The sequence below is a fragment of the Podarcis gaigeae genome (assembly GCF_964106915.1).
Source record: "Podarcis gaigeae genome assembly, chromosome: 8".
Taxonomy (NCBI): domain Eukaryota; kingdom Metazoa; phylum Chordata; class Lepidosauria; order Squamata; family Lacertidae; genus Podarcis; species Podarcis gaigeae.
In genome coordinates, this window is record NC_139684.1 from 53,863,795 (window position 1) to 53,890,791 (window position 26,997).

At 43.1% G+C, this 26,997-nt stretch overlaps 1 protein-coding gene across 1 annotated transcript in view; it reads right to left on the reverse strand.

Moving 5' to 3' along the window:
* The window catches only part of CHST8 (carbohydrate sulfotransferase 8), a 240,808-nt gene that overhangs the window by 171,880 nt on the left and 41,931 nt on the right, over positions 1 to 26,997 (reverse strand). The window contains exon 2 of the mRNA XM_083751485.1: positions 11,039 to 11,261. Within this exon, the coding sequence (XP_083607611.1) occupies positions 11,039 to 11,150 (112 nt within the window). The 5' untranslated portion in view covers positions 11,151 to 11,261. The remainder of the gene's footprint in view (positions 1 to 11,038; positions 11,262 to 26,997) is intronic.

Consider the following 26,997-nt stretch of genomic DNA (forward strand, 5'->3'; position numbering starts at 1 on the left):
AAAATGCAAACCCAGCTGAGTTTGGAACTTGATCCCTGCTGAGACCCGAGACAGACGAGAGTCTCAATAAACCTTTAAAAAGTGAGACAAAGTTTCTGGTTGACCACATCTTCATTATTTGCATCAACTCTTCACTTTCCTTTAGCAGGGCTTTGACTTGTTCAGATTGCTCTAAGCACAGCAGTCATGTCAGGTCTGTGTGCTAAAGGGGTCAGTCCTGGCTGGCAAAGGAGAGGTGTTGATTGATTCATTATAAATTCCCCCTGTTTATAATAGGATAAGATCGATACCAGAAGCGGAAGAAGGCAATCTAGCTGAGTTTTTGACCAAAGAATTCTCCAAGTTCTGGGGTCTAGAGGAGGAAGACTTTAAAATTGTGTCAGCCTTCAGACTTGGAAGACTCATAAAGAGAGAGAAGCCCAGAGACTGTTTGATTACGTTGAGATCAAAGGAGGAAAGGGACAAGATTTTGGGCCTGCACTACGGAAGATCCCTGAACATTTCGGACAAAAGAATTGAGATTTTTAAGGACATTCCTAAACAGCTGTTGGACCTCAGATCTGAATATCTGGACTTAGTAAAACTGCTGAGAAGCAACTCAATCATCTTTAGGTGGGACTTTCCCCAAGGATTATCCTTTACCTTTAGAGGGAAGAAGATTAAAATCAGAACTTTGGAAGATAGGGATAAGTTTTTGACTGCCTACGGAGAGGACCTTCATAAAGGACTTGAACTACCCCCAGGGCCTGAACCACCACAGGTACCTGCACCACAGAACCCTGAAGACTCACAGAACAAAACACCATCCCAAGGAAATTAAACAGATTCATCCAGGATGTCTCTGCAACTTTTAAGCTGGAATATAAATGGCTGTAACAGCCCGGAAAAAAGGAAGAAAATCTTTCACATATTAAAAAAGGAGCAACTAGACATTACTTGTCTACAAGAAACACATGTGACTAGGCCCCACAGAAAAATATTGGTAAATAAAAGGTTAGGCCAAGAATTTATATCTTCGGATTCAGTTAAGAAGAGAGGAGTGGTGATATATGCAAAGGAGAGCCTCTCACCAAAATTTCTATTTAAAGATGAACATGGAAGAATTTTGGCAATTGAAATACAGCACCAAGGAGAGAAAATTTTGATATTAGGAATCTACGCTCCAAATGAAGGGAAATCAGAATTCTACAAGAAGTTGCATGAGATTATGCTGGACTATCTGGACTACGATAACATCATCATGATGGGAGATATGAATGGGATCGTCTCAACGAACATGGATAGGTCACAAAGCCAAAAGGTTACTAAAGATGGCAGACTACCAAAGACCTTTTTCGAAATGACAGACAACATGGACTGGATTGACATATGGAGGACAAAGAACCCCTTGGGGAAAGAAGGAACATTTTTCTCTGAAGCCCAACTGACTTGGACAAGAATTGACCAAATATGGATTTCTAGAGGTCTGGCTCCTAAGGTTAGGAAAGTGGAAATCTGCCCAAAGACCTGCTCCGATCATAACGCGTTGAAAATGGACATGACACTATTACCAACCGGCTCCTTTAGATGGAAGATGAATGACAACTTGTTTAGAGATCAGGAGATTATTAAGAAGGCCAAAAAAACAATAAAGGACTATTTTGAGATAAATTTGAACACTGCAGTGGAAAAAAGAACAATCTGGGACGCAAGCAAAGCTGTGATGAGAGGGTTCTTGATACAACAGAACGCCATAAAGAAAAGACTACAAAATGAGAAAAAGGATAAGATTTTGGGGAAAATTAAAGAATTAGAGAAGAAACTAAGAGTAAACCCGAAGTCACAGCCGATCTTGAGAGAAATTAAACTTCATCAGGCACAATATTCTAAACTGATAAATCAGGAAATAGAATGGAAGATTAAATTAATGAAACAAAAAACATTTGAATCGGCTAACAAATGTGGGAAACTGCTGGCTTGGCAGTTGAAGAAGAGACAAAAGTTGAACATAGTAACAAATTTGGAAATAGAAGGAAGATATATTCAGAACCCGGTGGAAATTAGAAAATGTTTCCAGAAATATTTTAAGAAATTATACACTCAAGGGCCACAAAATGAGGAAGAGATTGCAAAATTTTTGGAGAAAAATGGACTTAAAAAACTATCACAAGAAAATAGATCACTCCTGAATAGTAAAATAACACAATTAGAGATAGAACATGCCATTCAGAATATGAAGCTGGGCAAGTCTCCAGGGCCAGATGGCTTGACCTCCAAGTACTATAAGACATTAAGTGACTATTTGATTCAACCACTGATGGAGGTCAGCAATGAAATTATGGAGGGAAAGAAGGCGCCTGAATCGTGGAAGGAAGCTTTCATCACATTGATACCAAAATCAGAAACTGAAAAGACACAACTTAAGAACTACCGTCCCATTTCCCTTTTAAATGTGGATTATAAAATATTTGCTGATGTTTTGGCAGGAAGACTCAAAAGAGTTTTAAATGAGATAATTCATAAAGACCAGGCAGGCTTTCTCCCAGGAAGACACTTGTTTGCTAATACAAGGAACATTATTGACATTTTGGAACTTTTGCAAACAAATATTAACACTAAAGCAGTTTTAATTTTTATAGACGCGGAGAAGGCCTTCGATAACATCTCTTGGAAATTTATGAAGGGGAATTTAAAAGAAATGGGAGTGGGGCGGGGTTTTGAAAATGGGATTGATGCGATTTACTCAGAACAAAAGGCAAAACTGATAGTTAACAATGTGGTTACAGAAGAGTTTAAGATTGAAAAAGGGACACGACAAGGCTGCCCGATTTCCCCCTTGCTGTTTATTTCTGTCCTGGAGGTGCTCTTGAACTTGATTAGAGGGGACCGGTTGGTGCAAGGGATTCAGATCGGAGCGAAACAATATAAACTTAAAGCTTTTGCAGATGACCTTGTTTTGACATTGCAAGAGCCAGAATCTAGCACAAAAAGAGTGTTACAATTGATTCAGGACTTTGGTCGGGTAGCGGGTTTCAAACTAAATAAACAGAAAACTAAGGTGTTGGGAAAAAACTTGACAGATACAGAGTTGGAACGGTTTCAGAGAGAAACAGAATTAAATTTGGTAAAAAGGGTGAAGTACCTAGGGGTAAATATAACAGCAAAAAATTTATGTCTCTTTAAGGATAACTATGATAAATGTTGGTCTGAAATTAAGAGAGACTTGGACAGCTGGACAAATTTGAAGCTCTCTTTGTTAGGCCGAATTGCTGCTATCAAGATGAATGTATTGCCAAAGATGTTGTTTTTGTTTCAAACATTGCAGATTGTAGACAAAACGGAGTGTTTCCGGAAGTGGCAGAGAGATATTTCTAAATTTGTCTGGCAGGGCAAAAAGCCCAGAATTAAGTTCAAGATATTAACTGATGCGAAAGAAAGAGGGGGCTTTGCCCTGCCAGACTTAAGGCTGTACTATGAAGCCGCAGCTTTCTGCTGGCTAAAAGACTGGCTACTTCTAGAGGACACTGATGTCTTAGATCTGGAAGGTTTTAACAATGCATTTGGTTGGCACGCATACTTATGGTATGATAAAGTTAAGATCAATAAGGCCTTTAAGAATCATATCGTCAGGAAAGCAGTGTTTAATGTCTGGACAAAATACAAAGACCTATTGGAAAATAAAACTCCAAGATGGCTATCACCTCTGGAGGCCAAGGCCCGAAAAAGACCCAATATGGAGGCCAAATGGCCGAAATATTGGGAAATAATAGAGAAAGAGGGCAATAATTGGAAATTGCAGAGTTTGGAAAAAATGAAAGACAAAGTGCGAGACTGGTTACACTACGCTCAGATCCAAGAAATTTTTAAAAATGATAAAAAGTTAGGATTCCAGGTGGAGAAATCGAAGTTGGAAACAGAATTGTTAGAACCTAAGACTAAAGTACTCTCAAGAATGTATAACTTGCTGTTGAAATGGAATACACAAGATGAAATGGTTAAGTCGGCCATGATAAAGTGGGCACAGGATATTGGGCATAATATTATGTTTGAGGATTGGGAAAGGTTGTGGACCACGGGGATGAACTTCACGGCATGTAATGCTCTGAAGGAAAATGTAATGAAAATGACATATAGGTGGTACATGACCCCAGTTAAACTTGCCAAAATATGCCATGTGCCAGACAATAAATGTTGGAAATGTAAGGAAAATGAAGGAACATTCTTTCACCTCTGGTGGACTTGTCCCAGGGTGAAGGCCTTCTGGGAAATGATATATAATGAGCTGAAAAAGGTATTTAAGTATACCTTCCTTAAGAAACCAGAGGCCTTCCTCTTGGGCATTGTCGGCCAGATGGTGCCAAAGAAGGATCGAACATTCTTTTTGTACGCAACAGCAGCAGCAAGGATACTTATCGCTAAGAAGTGGAAAACTCAAGATCTACCCACGCTGGAAGAATGGCAGATACAGCTGATGGACTATATGCAACTGGCAGAGATGACTGGCAGAATTCGAGACCTGGGAGAAGAGAGGGTTGAAGAAGATTGGAGGAAATTTAAGACTTATTTACAAAAATATTGCGATTTGGTGGAAAGTTAAGTAGGATGTTTGATCATAAATAATTGGCCACCACAAAATCGGATTGGAATGGGATGTAAAGCGAGACTAAGAGAAACAAATTTTCAGAGGACTATATTTAAACAAGCGGTTATAAAATTTGCAAACTAGATGATAAATTGCATGGAAAAATTTTATGATGATGAAAATGGCAGTGGGAGATGTGAGGAAGTCCAAAGAAGTTATGAAACTCTGTTGAGATAAAAGTAAGGTTGTTTATTGTCTTTGTACTCTATTCTGTAAAAAACCCTAATAAAAATTTTATTAAAAAAAAAAAATATAATGGGATAGTCATTATTCTGAGAGATTTCACTGCTGAGTGCAATAATCATGACCAGTCCAGAGTGCTAGCTGGTTTCGTGACACCTGGATGAGAACAGTGCAGGCAATTACCAAGTATTAGCTATAAATGTAAAATCTTTGGGCACCAAAACTCCCATGGTGCAGAAGATGTCCTTATATAAATACCTTGTTAGGAGATGTGTGAACTGCAACATTTAATATCCCTAATAGAACAAGTTTTCCACCTTACCTGAAACTATTTTGCAGAAGTTCCTATCCATGTCCTTACCATTATTTTTGACTCAGAATGAGCAACACAGAAGGAAAAAGCTCTCTAATGCATGAACGAATAAACAGCCCATTCTACCAAATGTTTACAAAGGAGAATATGGGTTTAACCCTAAGGATTTACAGTGTGCATTCAATGGGATTAACTATAGAACAATTTCTGTGATGGATTTTCACATGATTTGTTCCAGAAAACACTGGAAGAAAAATATGCACTCTGCAGCTAAAGCTTCCATGTTGTCCTGGCAGGGATGGGTGAATGTGTCTGTTTCCAGGTTCTCCCACTTTACCAACACACCTGGGGGAAAATTCACACACCAGCAATTTGGGGAAAGGGTGTATCTATTGAAATATAATGAAACCAATAAGCAAATTAACCAAATCAAAATAACGGAGGGTTAAATTCCCTTATGAGTCATGGGCAGATTGACTGGCTTCACCTGTGATGTTAGAAGAAAGGATTGGCAAGAACCCTTCCTCCTTGCTCCAAACACCCTGGGAATCTGGTCTTGGCATGCACCATGGCATCACTGTTTTAGCATTCACCGCAGAACGCATGTCAAGCATAAAGGCACCCCTGATGACAAAAGGTGACAAGAGGGCCCTTAACCCAACACTGCCTCATTTGATTACTCTACTCCCTAACTCTTACCCTGACTTCCCATACTAACCACCATCTGAACCAGTTGAACAATCCCACTCCAAACAAGACTCCCAGCAGTAGGAAGTAGGTAAAAAAGAAGAGGCCAAGGCCAATTGAAGGGACTCTTGCCAAGATTCCTGCTTGAACAGGCATCGAACAGAGCATCAACTGCATAGGGGAGGGTGCAGCAAAGAGAAAACTGCAACGTTTAGGGTGTGGTGTTAGCTTAGAAGGCAAGCTCCTCCCCACTCTCCGATTGGCAGCAGATGGCACCTGATGAAAAGGCCCCAAGCCCGTGTCAAACCAAGTACGTCTTTTTCTTGGAGGAGCACAGATGTGGAAAATCCCACTCCTACACTAATGGGATGCAAAAGGCATTCTCATTCCACTCCACAATCTATGTTTAAAGGTAAAGGTAAAGGGACCCCTGACAGTTAAGTCCAGTCATGAATGACTCTGGGGTTGCAGCGCACATCCCGCTTTACAGGCTGAGGGATCTGGCATTTGTCCACTTCTGCAGACAGTTTTTCCGGGTCATGTGGCCTGCATGCCTAAGTCCCCTTCTGGCAAAGCCAGAGCAGGGCACAGAAACACAGTTTACCTTCCCGCTGGAGCGGTACCTATTTATCTACTTACACTGTGTGCTTTCAAACTGCTAGGTTGGCAGGAACTGGGACCGAAAAACGGGAGCTCACCCCGTCACAGGGCCTTGCCACAATTCCTCATCAGTTCACAATTTTATTTTTTTAAAAAGAAGTCGTTACAAAAACCTGCCAGCATTTTACCCCCACATTTCTGCTAATATGCAGATTATTGTATTGTAGAAAATGTTACCCAATATGTCTATTTTTTACAAGGATTCTCCTCCGATGATATGATGCATTTTTGCACGTTACTCCCAGTAATATATAATATCCCCAGAATTGTGTGTGAGTGGGTGTGGGTGTGTGGGTGTACATGTACACAAACACGTTTCTCTACACATTGTTTGGAACTGAATCACAACATTTGGAGAAGGGCAAATTTTGAAGACTCACTGTGTTTCAGTTTGTGAAACATTACAGGAAGGGCAAATTTGTTTGGTAAATTTCTCCCCCCAACCTTAGACTATTTGCCTTAGAAAACAGGTATTAACCTGAATGCAGCATTCCTTAGCTCTGCAAGTAGCTTGCATGGACAAATGTTTGCTCCTGACTCCTCTTATTCTCCTGCCTCTCTCCCTCAACCTTAGAGGGAAATCTGCCTGCACATTCACCTATTGATCTCTCTCCCCCGCCCCCAGAGACCTCTTTGTCACTTCATTGCCTCCCCACCCTGACTTTGCTTAATTGCCCTTTCATTGCTCCTTAGAAAAGATTTTTTTTTAACTGTCCAGCCTTAGACAACTTTTTAGACATTTCCCACCACTTAGCCAATGTCTAATTTGCTGCATGCAAATTTGGCATACGTATACATATAGGCATAGACACTGAGCATGATCCCCAAATGCATGGAATACCTGAGTAGTAACGAAAGGTGGAGGTGCTTTATACTGAAGGCAGTCAATAATGAATGAAGTCCATGAAGCATTTTCTTTTTATTACTTTGTACATTGATATCTCACCTTTCTTCCAAGAAGCTTGAGTTGGTATAGGTATATTCCCCCTTTCCCTTGTTTTAAACTTTCACAAGAATATTGTGAGGTAGGTTAGGCTGAGAGTTAGCAACAGTGGCTCAAGGCCACCCAGTGAGTGATGGCTGAATATCAATCTGCGCTGAGGAGGACCGCAGTGAGAAGGAATGGTGGGATCCTCTCCCTCCCTCTGTTCCTGATCAGGATCCTGAATCTTCCCAGGAACAGGAGGACAGTATAGATTTGAAACAGTGGTTTGCAGGGGGACATAGTTCAGAAGGCAGAAGCTGGGATGTACTGGTTGGGGAACAGCTAGGAGGAGGAGAAATGTGAGGGAGTTAACTGACTGACTGCCGCTTGAAAGTGTCCATCCGCTCAGCCCAAGGTCACGAAGAGCAGATAAGGTGGCAGCACAGAAAGCACAGTGGTTGCGAGATCAGGTTACAAGACGCGGGAGTGATGTGGGTGACTAGGGAGAAAGTGGGTGGGACCTTTAATTGGGAGCAGCTTCATTCCTAGAAATGAATTCTTTGTTCTCTCCATGTGATCATTAAAGTTTCTAATTGGTAAGAGACTCCTTTCGTTCTGCTTATCTTCTGCCAAAGCAGGGAAGGAAGCCAATTCCCTGAAGCTTGAACACTGAGCTAGAGTCTCCAACACCCTAACCACTGCATGACACTGTCACTACAGGTCTTCTGAAGCCATATGAGGCCACCATGCTGCTAAAGCTAAGCAGGTCAGGGTCTGCTCAGTAATGTAGATGGAGGACTGCCTGGGAACCACCAGCATACCACCTTGGGTTCCATGATGGAAGAAAGTGGGATTGAAACCTAAGGAAATATAATAAATAAAGTATGGGGAAAATAAGGTAAAGGGAAGGAAAGTTTCCTCTTTTTTTTAAGAAAAGGCACCACTGAAGATACAGACTTAAACCTCCAGTTTTAAATTTAAGAACAGACACTTAATATAGTTATGCATTGGACTGAAGGACTCCCAATGCAGGTAGGAGAATTTACAGAAATCTGGCTGCATTCACATAGCAATTTAATCCATTTCCCTATGGTTTACCAAACGGCTAATTTCAAGATTGTATTTGAGCTTTCACAAGATGTAAAAGACAATTCCAGAAAACTAATGGAATCTAGCTTACATTGAGCATTCATTTCTGTGTAATTTGATTCCAGAAAAAAAATACATTTGCAGCCCCCTTAATCTGGAAAATTGTGGGGTGGTAAAGCCACATACAGTTCTTTCCTACTGTTTTCATTGGAGAATCAGTGGAGGACCAGAAGAAGACCTGTGTGGGAAGAGCGAGAGAGCAGCAATGTTCTACAGTGACATTTGGTGTTGCTTTGCATTACACCCATGCAACATGCCAGTATATCGGTCAAAAAACCCCCACCATTCCATAATGCAACAAGTGTTGCAGTGTGAAAGGAACATCAGCAAAGTGCTTGCATTATCACCAAGAAAACTGACACAATATTCCCCACGTCTGAATGCCCCCTCTGTCACAATGATGCTACTTTCTCACTCCCCTCACTTCCATTACCATCTCATATATACCACTGTCAAAACTAATTTCTAGGAAAGCACTGGAAAGGCTGTCTTACCTCGTTTCATGTTGAAAAGCACCTCCCACCCACCCCCCGCCGCTCCTCTCTCATGTCCTCAACTACAAAGACATGTACATAGGTTTGGTACAGCACTTCTCATTGAAGCCATTTTCCTCCTTCCGCACCTCATAGTCCTTCACCTCATTTGCCAACGCAACCACTTAATCCTGTTGGCGTTCTCCAAGATTTTCCTGATAACGTCACAGCACTGTATCTAAACGAATAACATTGCGGGCACCTGTGAACAAACCCACAGCCCCTTTGATTCAGCAACGGGGTGGAGAAAGAAGCCAAGAGCCTTCATGGCCAAGAAAGAACAGCAGCCACTGGCAGGAAAGGACAGCTGGGGTTCTCAAACATTCCACTCAATGGGTGCACAGTCAGTGCATGCAATAGCTGAGCTGTACACATCAACAAGTACAGACCCTTTCACACAAACACTTGCACATGTGTAGAAACAGCTCACACCTCTGTAAGTGTAACATGTGAACAAGCCCAGAAAAGCAGGACAGTAGGATACAAATATTCAGAAGGAAAGGTGGGAGTGGGATGTGGCAGCCTTTTTAGCTGCCTCCAATATATTGCTTCTGAAGCAAATACTGGAAATGCTGAGCATTCAGAGCAGCCCTATAAATTTTCATCCTGCCATTCCTTTGTAATAACATCCCTACAAGTATCTGCTCTCGGTGAAGCTACTACGCTTGTCATAGCCAACAAAATACGTTCCACAGTTAATGCAGACATTCACAAAATCTGTTTTGTTCTTTGCAAAGTGCTGTCCATCAAAAACTGTTCCTGTTTAAAAGTGAATATCAGGTACCAGCATCTAAGTATCAGGATGTTTGTCAACTACCAGAAAAGGGGGCGGGCTGAGGCTCTAAGTACAACCACCACCATTCTGGGGAATATCTATCTATCTATATAGTAAGCCTTCGTTTCCAACAGATAAATGTAATCAAGGTTTATATGCTCAGAGAAGCCAACAGGATGGGATTGTTTCACTTGAAAGATCAGAAGAAAATTGTAACTAATGTTGTGGAAAATTACTTTGATATTGCTTTCTCAGTACAGGATTACAATTAGGTTGCAGTGTGAAGCACGGGGAAAGGATAAATGAATGGTAACAAATCAACACAAACAGCTACTGTCAGGAGCACTTTGCTGACGGAAAGTAATGTAAGCATTACTTAAAGTTTTATGACTCTCGTTTTATTCTGGCTTAAGTAGTACATCAAGGGTTTTGTATCGTGGTTGCTCGGGCTAAAAACAATAAAGAACACTTTCTAGAGCAGACAGAGAATGTGAAGGAAGCAGACCATCTTTTATTAACCTTGTTTTATAAGCTACACTATCCCAAATTAAACTGGACTGAATGCATTAACAATGAGCAATGACTCTCTCCTTCAGAGTATAATTCTGCTCTACTTTTGAGGAGGTGGAATGCATGGAGAACGTGGGCGCATCTAGTTTTGAGGCAGCTGTTCAGGTGCAATCCGGAAGTGGTGCAAATCTGTTCAGCTACGAAGGAGGGATACAAGAGGATAACTGGGTCTCTTCATACACATCAGCCTCCTTTAAACTGGTATCATTTGATGGAGAACAATTGTGTGCTTTGGTAGTGCATAAGTGGCAGATCACACTGTTTGTAGTGAGAAGCAGGCTGTGTTGAATTTTTCTGTTTTCATTTTTATACTGAGCAAGAGGCTGTGGACTCCAATTCCCAATCGCTTTTAAAGAGGGGGGAAGCACTTCAGACAGTGCTTTTCTGAAGCGCCTTCTCCCTCCATGAAAACTCACTGCAGGCATATTGAACTGGGGGAGGGGGGGGAGAAACCTTCCTTCACTTGACAATATGAACATTTCCAACAGACAAATATAGACCTCTTGGTCACCAAGAACATTTCTCACCAATGCGAATGATTTTGTCCAAACAAACAATTCAGGTGTGTGTGTGGGGGGGGGGGGGAACATGAGAAGATAATATGTTAAAACCAAAGTCTAACCTGGTGTTTGCTGATGAACAACTTCTTCTGGATCCTGCAGGTGGATGAAGACAACCAGCCCAGCTGCTCCAAACAGCAGGATGAAGGAGAACATGCAGGTCAGCTTCATCATTGACGTCCTCAAATCAATCCAGTTTGGGACCAGGGAAAGAAGAAAATGTGCTCCGTCTCCAAAGCAGAGATTAGGGTCATTATCTCAGCTGCCTTTCCATTCCAAGGCCACCTGTGGGTTGGGAGGGCAGGAGAAGAGAAACATACACTCACTAAGACTCTATATCTCTCCTAGCGCCATACCCAAAACCTGTCCTCCAATTTCCCCAATTATTCCTTTCTCTGTTAGAAAAGTTTCCATTCTCATGCTGCTTTATTTTTTCTTTATAATTCTGGTGGCTGTAGGGTTGAGTTTGCTTATTTATTTAAACAGTTTACAGCCTGTCCTTCATTGAGACAAATACCGGTTTGTTGCAAGGTTGTGCTTTTCTTTTAGTTAAACATTTTTCAAACGTGATGTTGTAGCCCTTGGGCTGAATCAGATTCCCCAGCCCCAGTTTAGACAAAACTAATAAATATTGCATATGCATCTCTAGGCATAGGAAGTTCATATCTGTTCATTGTTGTCCTAGCAGAGGGACAGGATCAGGACTCTCACCTTGCTGAGAATTGCCAAATTGGGAGTGGAAGCTGATTGCACCCTTTTAGGAACAGGCAACCATAGTCCGCTCCAGAACTTCATGAACTCTTGGGCCCTCGCCATCCTGGTTCCATTGTGTCCCTGCCTATGGGTGGGTGGGTTGCTAAAGTACAACAAAGTGCTTTCACTTAGCACAGCCAGCCTCTAAACATGAGGAGGTCAGAGGGAAGAGCATCTGGGCAAAATCTGCTACTCATAGGCAACACATCTCAGTTATAATATATGAGAGGACAGACAGGGAGGGGGATCGGAAGTGGGTCTGCTCAAAAGTCTTCCAGACCCAGCAGTTAATAGAATCATAGAATTGTAAAATTCTATGACCCCCAAGGGTAATTTAGCCCTACTCCCTGCAATGCAAGAATCACAGCTATTGCCTAACCCCACTCACCTCTAATGCTGGCCATGGAATCAACCAGTGACATTTTGGAGTTCGGGAGTGGGAATCCCAAGGCTTGTTTTAAACAGCAATAAAAAGGGACAACCCAGCTGCAGGAGGAATTTACAGCTTTTTTGTACTCAATATTATACTCATAAGAAAATAAAGTATCTACATTTATTGCTCTTGTTTGTCCACATTAAACAAGAATGCACTATTCATTTGGGGGCATAGTTCAGGATAGATGTTATCAGAATGTTATTTCATTGTCTGTTGTCTGTGTTTAATGGAAATTAAACTTGCAGTAGTAGCTTCCAGGGTTTGAGGGTTGAGTTTGCATTTATTATAGGAAAATAAGAATGGTACATATTGGGACATTTCCATGCTTGAAAAACCTTTTGGGCATAAAGAAGGAGAGTCTGGATTTGATATCCCGCTTTATCACTACCCTAAGGAGTCTCGAAGCAGCTAACAATCTGCTTTTCCCTTCCTCCCCCACAACAAACACTCTGTGAGGTGAGTGGGGCTGAGAGACTTCAGAGAAGTGTGACTGGCCCAAGGTCACCCAGCAGCTGCATGTGGAGGAGCGGGGAATCGAACCTGGTTCACCAGATTACGAGTCCACCGCTCTTGAACCATTCTAGGCCGTATCTGAATTGCAAATGTTTCCAAAACTGTTCTTGGAATTATGAGAGTTTGTTTCCAGAGTCCACAAATTATGGTTAAGGTGGGTCATTGAGGTCTGCAGTTGTGGCTTTCAAACTGTTCTAGGGAGCCCTGAGTTAGTCTGGACTCTCAGCAACATTCTTCAGTTGAGAAGAGAAATGAAATGGCAAATTCAGAAGTGCAGGGTCCCTTTATGATGGTCACAGCCATGCCTGCTCACAGCCACACTCCTCCCAACATTATACAACTTTTAAAGATTTTGCAATAATCTTTTAATTATATAATAATTAGAGATGCATTGCAATGATCAGTACAGCTCTCTAGGTGTTGCATTTCAGCTAGATCTACTATTTTCTGTGCACTTACATGGGCAAAGGATTTTTTCTGTGTAACTTGTGTTTCCTGTGAAGTTCCATTGTACATAACACAACGTGCACTCTTGAAACCAAAGTGCCTTGTGTTTTCAGTGTTCCTAAGGACTCAGCAGTGGTGTGAAACTGAGCCCAAATAAGCCAGCCCAGTGACCTAGGAGAACAGATGGTGTACTACAAAAAAATGCCTCTGACTATTCCATGTAGTATTTGTGCTAAGCAGTTCCATGTAGTATTTGTGCTAAGCAGTTAAGAGGGTCATGTAAACCTTTTGCTCCCAAGCTTACATAACCTGTAGATGTCACAACTAAAAGTAATAAAGATTACTGTGGCACCAAAACCTTCAATCTATGTTGAAATAATTGTTCATGTTGCCCCCTTTCATGGTCTCCCCATAAAAACACATTGATATGCTTAGCAGAGAAGCCAGGAGCCAGCATCCCTGCCCCTAATCACCATAAGAGCATAAGAAGAATGTCCTGCTGGATCAGGCCAGTGGCTCATCTAACCCAACATCCTGTTCTCTCAGTGGTCAGCCAGATTCCTGTGGAAAGAACACAAGCAGGACCGGAGCTCAACAGTTCTCTTCACAAGGGCATTCAAAGGCACATTGCCTCCAACGGCAGAGGCAGAGGATGAGCAATGTGGTTAACAGATACTGATAGCCTTAGTCTCCGTGAATGTGCCTAATCCTCTTTTAATGCCATCCAAGTTTGTCACCGGCACTGCAACTTCCTGAAGCAACTTTGCCCCACCCAGAGCAAATAATTACACTGATTCGTGGACCACAATCTTAGTCCCGGGACTTTGTTGTGCAACTTGTGCACAAGATGTATAGAAGAGAGTTGAGACAGCTAAAGTGTAGCCCTGTAAATATAAAGCATAGTTCAAAGCATTCTCAATCCCATTCTTTGGAAAGGAAAAGCAGATTGTTTGTTCGAGAAGATTCACTGCTGACTCATCCTCTTCCAAGTGTACCTGCAATACTGCAACAGCATCTTCAAAGTACCATGACCAACTACAAATGAAGGCAGGTCTCAAATCGTGGCAACCCCAGGGATGGATGAAGGGGGTGCGGTGGGGGCCATCAGCCCCAAATGTCACCACTGAGGGGGGTGACAAAATGCCAAGCGGCACTCACCGTACATCTCTCCTGGGAGTGACACGGTGGCTTGGACACCTACAGGCTCCACGCTGCCCCAAACGATCTGCCAGCCGCCTCACTCTCAGTTGTAGGGTGGCTGAGTGGGTGGAGGCAGGCAGACTCCTTCAAGGCCCTGCGGAGCATCCTGCCCCAGTTTGCCCCACTCTGCGGGCGGCTGGCCCTGCCCTTGGGCACAGGACACACGCGCCTATAAGCATTAAATGCCCGTTTGCAGATAGTAAACTCAGTCCTTTACAGCAGACTGCAGCAGAAGCAACTGTGGTTGGAATAGTAAAATCAAAGGTTTTATTTATAAAGCAAACAACTAAAAAAAACAAGACGACTCTCACATCCATCTTCTTCAGCAGAGGAGCAGAGAGAGAGAGAGAGAGGAGACATTTAAATAGTTCCCATACTCATACATCAATTAAGTAATTAAAGGCAACCCCCAACAGTATGCAATGTGAGAATGAGACATTACAATACTAACAGCGCCGCCCCAGGTGCCCGATTGGCTTGCTCCACCGCTGGACACCTCCCCACAAAGCCCTGCCCCTTGCACTATCCTGAAGAAAATACAGATGAGGAGGAAACATAGGCTGCTCCAAGCAGATATAACCCTATATCCTATCGGATATATTCCTATATTCCTTTGCACTATGTTATCCTACTTCAGGAGAGGAAGTGGGATGTGCACAGAGGGAGGGCAACAGCTTTCCTAAGCTTCAAGAAAGCAACACGATAGGCACCAGTAGGAAAAGTACAATTCCTTGCATTATTTTAGCAACTTTCATACCCAAATGCATCAAGGCTGCTTTCACCCAATACTAGTCCTCTTAATCTTTAAAGTCATGGTGAGTAATTTGCCTGTCACTGAAACAGCACAAACACTCTCTCCCTAATGACTGAGAGCTCCATCTGTTTTGTCAAGGTGATTTTCAATTCGCATGCATTATTCTGAGATGAGCTATCCCCCGCTAATCTTCATCTGAGCTGTTAACGTGAAACCTCCAATTAAAAAGAGCTCTGGAAAACACACTCTGCCTTTCACACATCAGCCACCCACGAGTTAATAAGGAACAGAGACAGAGACTGGCAGTCTGAAGCACGAGTACTTGTACACGTTTAGCACTCACTTCCTCCTGCTTGAGTAACATTGAGTGGAATAACTGTGCATATGTTACAGGCAGACCGTCAGATATATAGCCAGTGTAGCGTAGTAGTTAGAGTGCTGAACTAGGTCTTGGGAGACCAGGGTTCAAATCCCCACTCAGCCCTGAAGTTCACTGGGTGACCTTGCAAGTCAATCACTGCCTCTTAACCTAACCTCCCTCACAGGGTTGTTGTGGGAATTAAATGAGGAGAGGAAGAACCATCCACAGCACACTGAGCTCCTTGGAGAAAAAAGTGGGCTAATACAGTGGCACCTCAGGTTGCAAAGACTTCAGGTTACAAACGCTTTGGGTTACAGACTCCGCTAACCCAGAAGTAGTACCTTGGGTTAAAAACTTTACCTCAGGATGAGAACAGAAATTGCGTGCTGGCAGCAGAGCGGCAGCGGGAGGCCCCATTAGCAAAAATGCGCCTCAGGTTAAGAATGGTTTCAGGTTAAGAACGGACCTCCGGAATGAATTAAGTTTGTAACCAGAGGTACCACTGTAAAGGCAATAAAGAAATAATAAAAGAAATAGATATGACAATGCCCCTAACAAACCATGGTACTAAGGTCTCTAAAGCATGAAGCAAATGTTAAATGTATACAAGTACCCAGTATATTATATCATATATGAAGCCGCATCAAATTCTCTTCTTGGGGGCTGGGCTATTGACTGCAATTGGCTTTGTGAAAAGAGCTGCATTTTGGAATCCTCCTTATGGACCAACCCACCTACTTTTGCATATATATTTTTGTCATCAGTAGTTGTACACCACTCCCCATGAAAGAAGATTAAATCTAACAAGGCCTAGAAAGGATTACAATCTTTGGAGGCCATTTTCACACCACATGGCCACTGAAACGGAAAACAAGACCAAGCCCTAGCCATTACACATCCTAATTATGGATTTCAACAGGATATAACTGTGACTAACTGTCCTCTGATTGGGTCTGCCTTTGCCTTTGCCCTTTCACAAGCCAACCAGAAACATCCCTTGAAAGCAGAGCAGGGGCGTCATCATGGGGGGGGGGGAAGGAACTTGCCCCCCCAGCACATCGGTCAGTGCCAGTCCCCTGAGCCTCGAGGGCAAGCTGGCATACCTGAAACAGAGTGTGAGGAAATAGCCCCAGATATAAAACTTCTGAAGTTTGAAGCACTAGCAAAAGTTGCTGAATCTTAGCCTTTGAAGTACCCATTCTCCTCATGCATTTTCAAGCAAAGGCTCATCTCTGTAAAGAATTTTTCCATAATTGCAAATTGAAAAATCCCCATCTGAAAACTCTAATGCAATTTCTGTTGTCAGGGACGTGAAAGGTCTCACTCCCCTTGGTACTCCAGAGTTAACCTTTGCTAATGTGTGCATAACCTTCTGCCTTCATAAGCAGCTGAAGGTTTGGCAGACCCTCACAGGCTGGCGCTGCAGAAATATTATTTGTATGAAGCTCTTGAGTTCCACTTTGCAGATCTTAATAAAATAGTTACTGACCTTTTTAGCTCATGTATAATTAAAGCAGGACCTAACATTTTGCAAATAAATAAAAGATAACAATTTTCTTCTACAGATCAATGGCATCTTCTGTAATATTTTTTTATAGAAACATCTGAAAGTTAAATTATGGTGCCTTTAAGTATAATAAGAGGATTTATTGTGCTGGCAACCGCTGGCTGGTCTTTGCACATTTTTCAGTTGTATACTGCACTCTAAAAATGCAAAACAATTATTAATATTGATCGAGACTAAAACAATATTGGATCTCAATACATCCCTACTTCTTTTATGAATTACTTTGCATTGCCAAGGTGATTATGATGAAAGACTTGTTGCACACTCAATTTCTTTTCAGCAAAAAAACCTGGTGGGGAGCTGCTGCTTATGGCTGTACTGATAATAATAAGCCCATAGAATTATTATTCTTTAAACACACACACATTTTTAAAGCTCTGAGGTGAGACATTTATCTCAGAAACTCCAGCTGGTGCAAAATGTAGTGACCAGATTATTAACTGTCATTCCACTTATATCTCATAACCCTTGTTTTCAAAGAGATGCACTGATTTGAAAGCCCCATACAACTCAGACCCCAAATACCTGAAATATCTCCTCCTTCCCTACAGACCCTCTTGGGTGCTGAGATTGGCAGAGGAGGCCCTCGTGATAGTTCTTTTACCCTCAGAGACACACAATCTCTCTCTCTCTCTCTCTCTCTCTCTCTCTCTCTCTCTCTCTCTCTCTCTCTGTGTGTGTGTGTGTGTGTGTGTAAATCAAACCTCAAAAATCTTAAACCTGAATAATTTCAAAATCTCCAAGAAAGAGCAAGTAAAAATCTGAGGAGCATTCAGGGCACAAAGACTTCCGGAAGTAAGACAGCTTTGACCAGGTACTGTATCTGAAACTCGGAAGGAACCGGGCATGTACATAGGGGTAAATGCCAAACCAGTGGGACCGAGGCGAGCTTGTCCAGTGTTGATGTAGCAAGGAGGAATAACTCCTTCCAATCTTTACTGCAGGACACTTTCATCACCTCATGAGTTGGGAAGGAGATGATTCCCCTCTAAGTGGGGAACTTTCCTGCTTGGACTTTGTTTGGTTTGGTTTGGTTGCATTGGAACAAATTGGGTTGATGGGTTTTATCTGCAGAGCCTCAATTTCCCCTTAATGTTATATATAGTAAATATAACCCTTTCCCCCCAACTTAAAACACTGTCTCAAGTCTTCCTTGGGGTGGGTGTGATCACAAAAGGTCATGGCATTTTGGTTTGGGTATAGTTTCAGTAAGTGCATATTAGGTAGGCTCACATTAAAATGTGAATTGAACTGAATTTCCCCCACTATCACTATGCACAATGCGTTACTGCTCTTCCAAGCACACAGCAACTCTGCAAGTTCCCTCTACCCAGCACACACTACATCTGGTTTTCAGTTGCTTCCTAGGCTGCCTGAGGCGCTGGTCCTGTTTCTCATGGGAGTTGTCTGTGCTGCTCGGTCCTAATGGCAAGTTGCATGAGAGTTTCAGCTACTAGTACATCATTTTCACACTGCAGTACCGGTTGTGTTACGGAACCATGACTTTTTGAATGATAAGTAAATAAATTTAGTAAGTAAATAAATTTGCTGTCACAGAACATAGGAAGCTGGCTTATACAGACTCAGACCTTTGGTTCATCTAGCTCAGTATTGTCTACAGGGACTAGAAGTGGCTCTCCAAGGTTTCATGCAACATTATTGTGCTGTGAGGGGCTTCTGATTCGACTGCTCACTTGGCACCAACCAAAATCTGAACGTAAGCTGAGCTTGCGTGACTTTATCCTGCTTACATCACATACGCTGGAAAGTTCCCAGGAGAGGCTAAATTTAAGCCTTTCAGTGCATTATTCTATAATTAACAAGTGATCTACAGCCATAGGTTATTTTTAAAATCAGTGCAGCAGTCTCAGTTCTTCCCACCACTCAGATCAAACTTCTGCTTCCCATGAATCATAGGACGGTGACTGCTGCTGGCTTCGGTAATAGGGAATTCAAAATTATTTCAGCTGCACTCTGTTGCTGATTGTGCTCAGTCAAAAGGAGTGAGAGACATACACCGCTCAAAAAAAAAAAAAGACTGACCCTACTATTAGGGAGAGTGAGACAGATGCTGATTTGGGGTGCGATGAACAGTTAGCTATTTGGTTTATTGCTATTGCATTTTCTCAGCTCAGGAGAGGCACTTGTGGGATTTTCTGTCTCAGATGCCAAAGCAACTTGGCTGGCCTTGGAAAACTTTATGCGTTTAGGGGGAGAGGTTGCAAGTGTCATTTTCTGCTCAGAAAAATGCCTGAGGTCCTGGACAAAAAATTATGTTAGAATTAACTGCCATCCCATCCTTCCTGGCAATTGTTCAAGGACCGAAGTAAAAGTTTCAGGAAGCTGACTTGGAAACTCCATAAAGTCCAAGTTAGCCTGAGGAAAGTCTGGGGCAGAGCACTGTGTGTGTCATTTGGAGGGGAAATGTTTGAACCCTAACTATGACCCCTGAGGCTTAGAGCAGAATATGCTGCCTTGAGACCCCTGGGTATAGGGCGGCATATAAAATTAATAAATAATAATAATAAAAAGAAGAAACCTGCTGGATCAGACCAAAAGATGTGGTTTTACCACACTGCGCACCCAAGATTTTTGTACCATTGTATTACCTACTGCAGCATGGATAAAAAACAAGAATATGACATTTCATAGAATCACAGAGTGGAAGGGACTGCAAGGGTCATCTAGTCCAATGCCCTGTAATGCAGGAATCTTTGAAGAGGTTTTGTAAATAAAAGCCATTTAAACTTACTAAATTATGTGGTCTGTTCACTGCTAGTGAAGGAGAGTGGGGGAAAGCATTGGAAGTGTTTTTAAATGGGGTATTTTAAAAGGGTCTAACAATCTGTATTTCCCATGTTTCACCGTGCCACTGGCTCTTGTGCCTTTTAAAATTTCTGCTGGCACTCTCTTACTGGGAAGAGCATTATTTAGCCCCATGTTTCTGGATATAGGTATCCAACACATTCCTTTCAAACCACCAAATGGGTGTTAATTGGAACTAATATCTATAGTATCTAATTCCCCCTGCAGAAGCAGCCTAGAATAGCATTAGCTTTTTTTTAGCTGCTGCATCACAGTGTTGACTCATGTTAAGGTTTTGGTCTATTAAGACACCTGGATACTTTTCACATGTACTATCGGCAAGCCAGGTGTCCCTCATCTTATAATTGTACACCTGATTATTATTCCCACCTAAGGGTAGAACCTTACATGTGTCCCTATTGAAATTCATTTTGTTAGTTTTGACCCAGTTCTCCCCCCAAAGAAGGGGACCTCAAAAAGGATGTTGCAGAGCTGGGAAAAGGTTCCATAAAGGGCAACCAAGATGTCCAAGGGGAAGGAGAGACAAGGCCATGTTCAACCACCACAGTCAGGGGCAGGGAATCACAGGAGGAGAGTGCGCTGTTGTGCTTCTGTCCAGCTTGCAGGCTTCCCACAAGTATCTGGTTGGTCACTGCAAGAACAGGATGCTAGACAGGACTAGGCAGGCCATTTGCCTGGTCCTGTAGGTTTAAGTTCTTATGACCTGACTTGGAGTTTTCAGCATTTCTCTGCTCCCTGGGGCTCTGCAGCTGCAGAAGAATCCAGTCACACCCTCAATGCCTGCTCCTGTAGGAAGCTTGTCTACTCCACTCATCTGTCAGTTTTCTCCGTTTATCAGCCTTTGGTAATGCATTGTGAAGTGGACCAACCTGGATATCCAGCAGCTGGGCATTGTGAGTTGCTGCACATTGTTTAACACCACAAATCAGAGATGCTATTAAAGGAACTCCTGTGGCTGCAGATAGCAGTGTGCCAGCTGAGTACCCTTTTTCAGAGGGTAACAATGACTGGAGTCAGGCATGCACCCTGGGGTGGAAATTACAGCTTTATCCTGAAGATAGCTTCCTGCATACATCAGGGAGTGGCTGGAGAATCGTGCTGAGATTCCACCACATAACTAGGTATAATATTCCTACTGAGCACAGCAGGTAGGTAGGGGTGTGTGTGTGTTTTGCTTTTGAATCTGACCCTCTATTTATCCATCTTTGCAACTGTGCTTGAAAACCTTTCCCTGAGTGTGATCTTCAAAAGGCATTTATATGTAGCTGATATATAGAGAACCCTTGCACACCCACCACGCAGCATAGACAAGGGTTGAAACGATTCCTTCTAGAATAAACTGCAGCTGCAGGTGACCCCTCTTGCATAGGAAGCATCATCACATAGAGAGGGAAGAGAGAAAGAGAGCGAGGTGGAAGGCATCATACCCCCAGTTTCCAAACAGGAGACTTTCTCAATGGAAAGCTCAGAGCAAACCAGGATGTTATGCATTCAGAAGATCAACACATTAGATTGTATCCACAAAGCCACAGTAAACTAATGCACCTAAGAAGGTGGTGGACTCTCCTCCATGGGAGGTTTTAAACAGAGGTTGGATGGCCATCTATCAGGAATTCTTTAGCCATGATTCCAGTATTGCAGGGGGTTGAACTGGATGACCGTTGGGACCCTTTCCAACTCTACAATTCTATGACCTTATAGCCCCAGGGCCAATATTAATATTATTATTAATAATAATAATAATAATAATAATAATAATAATAATTTATTTATACCCCATCCACTCTGGGCAGCTTCCAGCAAAATATTAAAATAAAGTAATACATCAAACATTAAAAGCTTCCCTAAACAGGGCTGTCTTCAGACGTCTTCTAAAAGTCTGGTTGTTGTTCTCTTTGACATCTGGTGGGAGGGTGTTCCACAGGGCGGGTGCCACTATCGAGAAGGCCCTCTGCCTGGTTCCCTGTAACTTGGCTTTTCACAGTGAGGGAACTGCCAGAAGGCCCTTGGCGCTGGACCTCAGTGTTGGGTAGAACGATGGGGGTGGAGACGCTCCTTCAGATATACTGGACCAAAGATGAAGGTCCACCAGGCTTGTGTGTTGAGCACTCTGCTTGATGGAAGTGAGCCATAGGCAACTTACACCCACCATGAGCTTCCATATACACTGTGTCAGAAAGATTTTGGGCATCACATGGCAGGGCAGAGTCTCAAACCAAGATATGCTCTCCCAAGCCCACATTCCCAGCATGTCTGCACTTCTGTCTCAGTGATTTCTACATTAGCTTGGCCGTGCACACAGAATGGAAGATGGCAGGATCCCCAGAGATATGCTCTACAGGGAGCTGGCTTCAGGCACTAGGCATGTTGGCAGACCAGCTCTGCATTACAAAGATGTCTGCAAATGTGACATAAAGGCTGACAATATTAACCCCATAGCGTGGGAATGCCTTACAGATGATCACAGTGCCTGAAGACAGATAGTAAGGGCATGTATGCACAGCAGCGACCACAGGAATAATGACTCCTGAGAGGAGTGCAGAGAGAAGAAATGCCACGATGCACCTGTAGCAGCAAAAGCAGACACCTTCATCTGCCCCAACTCCAATAAAACTTGTCTCTCCTGTATCAGTCTCTGCACCTGCTGCACACACCTGAATTCTCCAATGGTTTGACTTTACCCCCAAAGGCACACTCTTCCATTGCCTCCTGAGATAGACAGGAACCACCCTTGCTTATAATTTTGTATATCAGCGATGGCTAAGCCTCAGCCTGGGGCGAGGGGTGGGGTGGGTTAGATCCTTCCCCATCACCATTTTTCTCCTACCTCCTCAAGACCTTGCCAATAGAAGAAGAAGAGGAGTTTGGATTTGATATCCTGCCTTTCACTCCCCTTCAGGAGTCTCAAAGCGGCTAACATTCTCCTTTCCCTTCCTCCCCCACAACAAACACTCTGTGAGGTGAGTGGGGCTGAGAGACTTCAGAGAAGTGTGACTAGCCCAAGGTCACCCAGCAGCTGCATGTGGATGAGTGGAGACGCGAACCCGGTTCACCAGATTACAAGTCTATGGCTCTTAACCACTACACCACACTGGCTCTCAACACCACACTGGCTCTCAATAGTGGCAGAAAGGAAGAGTAGGCATGGCACTGGGGTGTGTAGAGAGGTTTAAACTTCCCTTCATCATCAGTTGGACCATTGGGTGAGCAGGAAGGGGTAGCATTAAACAGAACATAGAATAAAAAGAAAATCCTGAAAGAAACACAAAATGCAATACCTTGATTGGAACCAAACAAAAATGACAGCATGGTGGGGGAAAAGTGAACAGCCCCTTGTTCCTCCCAATCCAGTCAGGATCCTGATGTGGATTGAAGGGTCCTATGCTGGCCATTTACTCTTAAAGAGTATTTCTAATTGTGTGAATGGGGTGATGTCAGGGTTGGCCCTTAGTTAAGTTAGAAAGGACCCTGCTGTGAATAAACAAAATATTAGATTGTCAGAGCTCATGTTTCTTCTGAATACAAGATAAGAAGAAAAACACTGCTGTTTTTATATCAACAACGCTGGAGATTGATTACATAGGGTGCTTTTCTGAGCATCACTTATTGGTCAGTTCGTCATCAGTATTCCCTTCGGAGCAGCCTCATAGAGTTCCCCGATACTTATATTAAATGGAAAACTTAGCCGTCTCTTGGATGACAACGCCCAAAGGCCTTCGTGAGATTTGGTGTCTTGATTTCCCACCCCCACTCCTTTCCCTTCTATTTGTCCTTTTGATATCCTTGGTGCTTCTTTCATGAGTCCTTGGGGATTTGAAACTAATTTCCCTACCGTCATTAGTGAGAAACTTTATCCTTCATTAAAACCAAGCAGAGGGGTAGAAAAAGAGTGTGGCATTTTCACACCCTTTTTAACTTGATGAAGTGATATGCAAATAATCCTGCATGCAGAAGCAGCAATAGCTAGGCATTTGGGTTTTGGTTTTTTTAAAAAACCACCTTCCTCATTAAAAAGCAAGCAATTATGCTAAGAACAGAAAGAGGCAAAGAGTTCTCCTTCCCTGCCCGGTGCTAAAATTCCCCACATCCTGCAGATGTTTAATTGTCACCCAGGAGGAAAGAGCAGATTTAATTAATGGTGGAGGACAAAGAAAAGAAGGTGAGCTGAACACTCACTTTACAGCCAGGCGCTCAAGGAGCCGTGTGACTCTGCATCCCATTGCTAAGCCCACTATATGCAGAGTCACAGCCACATGCAAATCCCAGGAAACTGAGCAAACAGCAACTCAACTTCACAGACTTCTAGCTACGCAGTTAGAGTGGCAGTCAGAGGAGAACTAGAGGAGGACAAACAGGTCATGTTCCACCATGCCTTTTCTTCCAAGGAAGACCTGCATTTGAAAGATTGCCACACATGGAGCCACTGGTGGGTGCAGATGTGCACTGCAATATTCATTCTGCCCACCCAATCCCCCTTGAACTGGATGGCTGCATCTTCTGATGTGCCATGTGGACAGGCACATGCAATGCACAATTAAGGATGGACCAATCTGTCCAATTGGTTTCTCTCTCTCTCTCTTCTTCATTTCCCCAGCCTTTAGTTCGCCCCATTTTTGCATCTGTTTAGAGGGTGTTGCTTAAAAAAAGAAAACAAAAAACCTCAACACAAAAAAATCAGACCCATTTTAATGCACATTTTTAAAGGGGGGAATATTTGCCATTTTGTTTGATATTTTTGAAATAATTTCCCCCACAATGCCATTATTAGATTCACCAAGATACACACTTTTTGTGCACATTTTTTTTTGGTTGGAGACCTGAATTGCAAAAGTCAGAGAAAGCATTGTTGAATTTCGGTTTACCTTTTTTATGGGGGGGGGGCGGAGGCATGAATTTGTTAGGTTCACATTAAAATACAAACATAACAAGTCCCACCCTCCAATTCCTACTGTATTGCCTGCAATAAAGCTGCAATAAAGCATGCACAGTTCTATTGGGCTTAGAATAGCTTTCTTTTTTCATTTTAAAAAGGCTGTGAATATTACAACACAGAGCCAGGCCAGTGGATCAGGCCAACTGCCCATCTAGCTTAGCATCCTGTTCTCAGTCACCAACCAGATGTCTATGTGAAATACACAAGCAGTATTTGTTCACAAAAACATTCTACCCTCCCGTGACTTCCAGCAACTGGTATTCAGAAGCATTATTGTCTCTAACTGTGGAAGCAGCGAAAAGCCATTGTGGCTAGTAGCCATCCACACCCCTCTCCTCCGTGAATTTGCAAATCTTCTCTTAAAGCCATCTAAGTTGGTGGCCATCGCTGTCTCTTGTGGTGCTGAGTTCCACAGTGTAACAATGTTCCATGTGAAGCAGCATTTCCTTTTATCTGTCCTGAATTTTCCAACATCCAGTTTCATTGGATGTTCATGAGTTCTGTTGTTATAAGAAAAAAAAAAACCTTTCCCCTATCCACCTGCTCCATGCCATGCTGAACAAATGCAGCACGTTATCCGGATCATGGCTATTGGAGGCCATTTTTTTTCCTGATTTACTCTATGCCACATCCCTTAGCCACTTCTGATTTGATTGTTTTCTGGGGCTGTGAGCCAGCTCTACCGGAGACAGGCAGATGGAGCCTTACCTGACACAAGGGTCAAGTAAGTCACCTGGCCACTGATGAGCTGGTCACTGCAATACCATGCTGAGGGGCAGGGCCAGGAGCTTTCTTCTCTGGCAAATTCACAATGGAACAGAGGGCAGGACTTGGGTTGCACAGCCAGAATCCCTTGGGTCACCTACATCATGGACTGCGCAGGCCTCTGAAAGACTTCTACGGGCATAAAGGGAAACAGCGATGTACAGATCCAGTCCTGTAATTGGCAGACAGTATGAAGAAGAAGAAGAAGAAGAAGAAGAAGAAGAAGAAGAAGAAGAAGAGGAGGAGGAGGAGGAGTTGTTTGGATTTGATATCCCGCTTTATCACTACCTGAAGGAGTCTCAAAGTGGCTAACATTCTCCTTTCCCTTCCTCCCCCACAACAAACACTCTGTGAGGTGAGTGGGACTGAGAGACTTCAGAGAAGTGTGACTAGCCCAAGGTCACCCAGCAGCTGCATGTGGAGGAGCGGAGACGCGAACCCGGTTACCCAGGATTACGAGACTACCGCTCTTAACCACTACACCACACTGGATTGGCCAGGCCTGGAATTAAGTGCAGGAGCCTATCTGGTTGGTTGGTTGTTTGTTTGTTTACCTCACCTGGTCAAAGCAGAGTTGCATACTCTGCCTCCTTCAACTTTTGACCTCAAAGCTCCTGAGCTGGAGAACTTGTGCTTTGCTTCCTCACAGCTGGATACTGTTCGGATCTTAGATTGCAAACTTGCCCTTCGGAATTTGCTAGTTGTTGATGCTCTGCTGTGGTAAGCTCCAGCAAATGGGAGACCCTTCCAAGAAGGGTCACCTAGTCCTATAACACCAGGAAAATGTGGGGTGCCTTGGGCAGAAGGCTACTGCATCCTTGGCCCTCCCTTTCTTGGGTCACATTCACACCATACATTTAAAGGACTCTTGTACCACTTTAACAGTCATGGAGAATCCTGGGAACTATAGCTTCTTAAGGGTGCTGACCTCACAGAGCCAGTCTTCCCAGCACCCTAAACAAACCAATGCTCTCAGAAATTTCCATGACTGTTCAAGGGGCATCAGTGCTTTAAATGCTTGGTGCAGATGTGATCTTAGTCATTTCTCAAACTGGCTCTGCAAGAGAGCAAAGTGTGAGGGAAAATATCATGTAGGCTTTCTGGTCCCTGCCTAGCAGAAGCTGTCAAGCCCCTCCTGTTGCCTGACAGTTGCAGAGGATGGGGAGGAAGCCCTGAAGGAAAATTCAGCCACAGCTTGCCAACGAAACGATCTGGAAACTGTCATCACTATAAATGCACAATGAGGATGGCAGCACCTATCCTGGAGCATACAGTATAGACAAAACTAGCAAATAGAATTATCGGCTTTTGAAGAGTGTGAATTTTTGTCCACAATCCAAAATAAACCAACCATGAGCCCCCAGATACCAGTTTTTATATTTCATTAATGAGTCTCCCAGAAGTGCAAGAATAGTGGAGGAAAGATTTCATGCAAGGGGAAAAAATGGAGCTTTAAGTTTTGAACA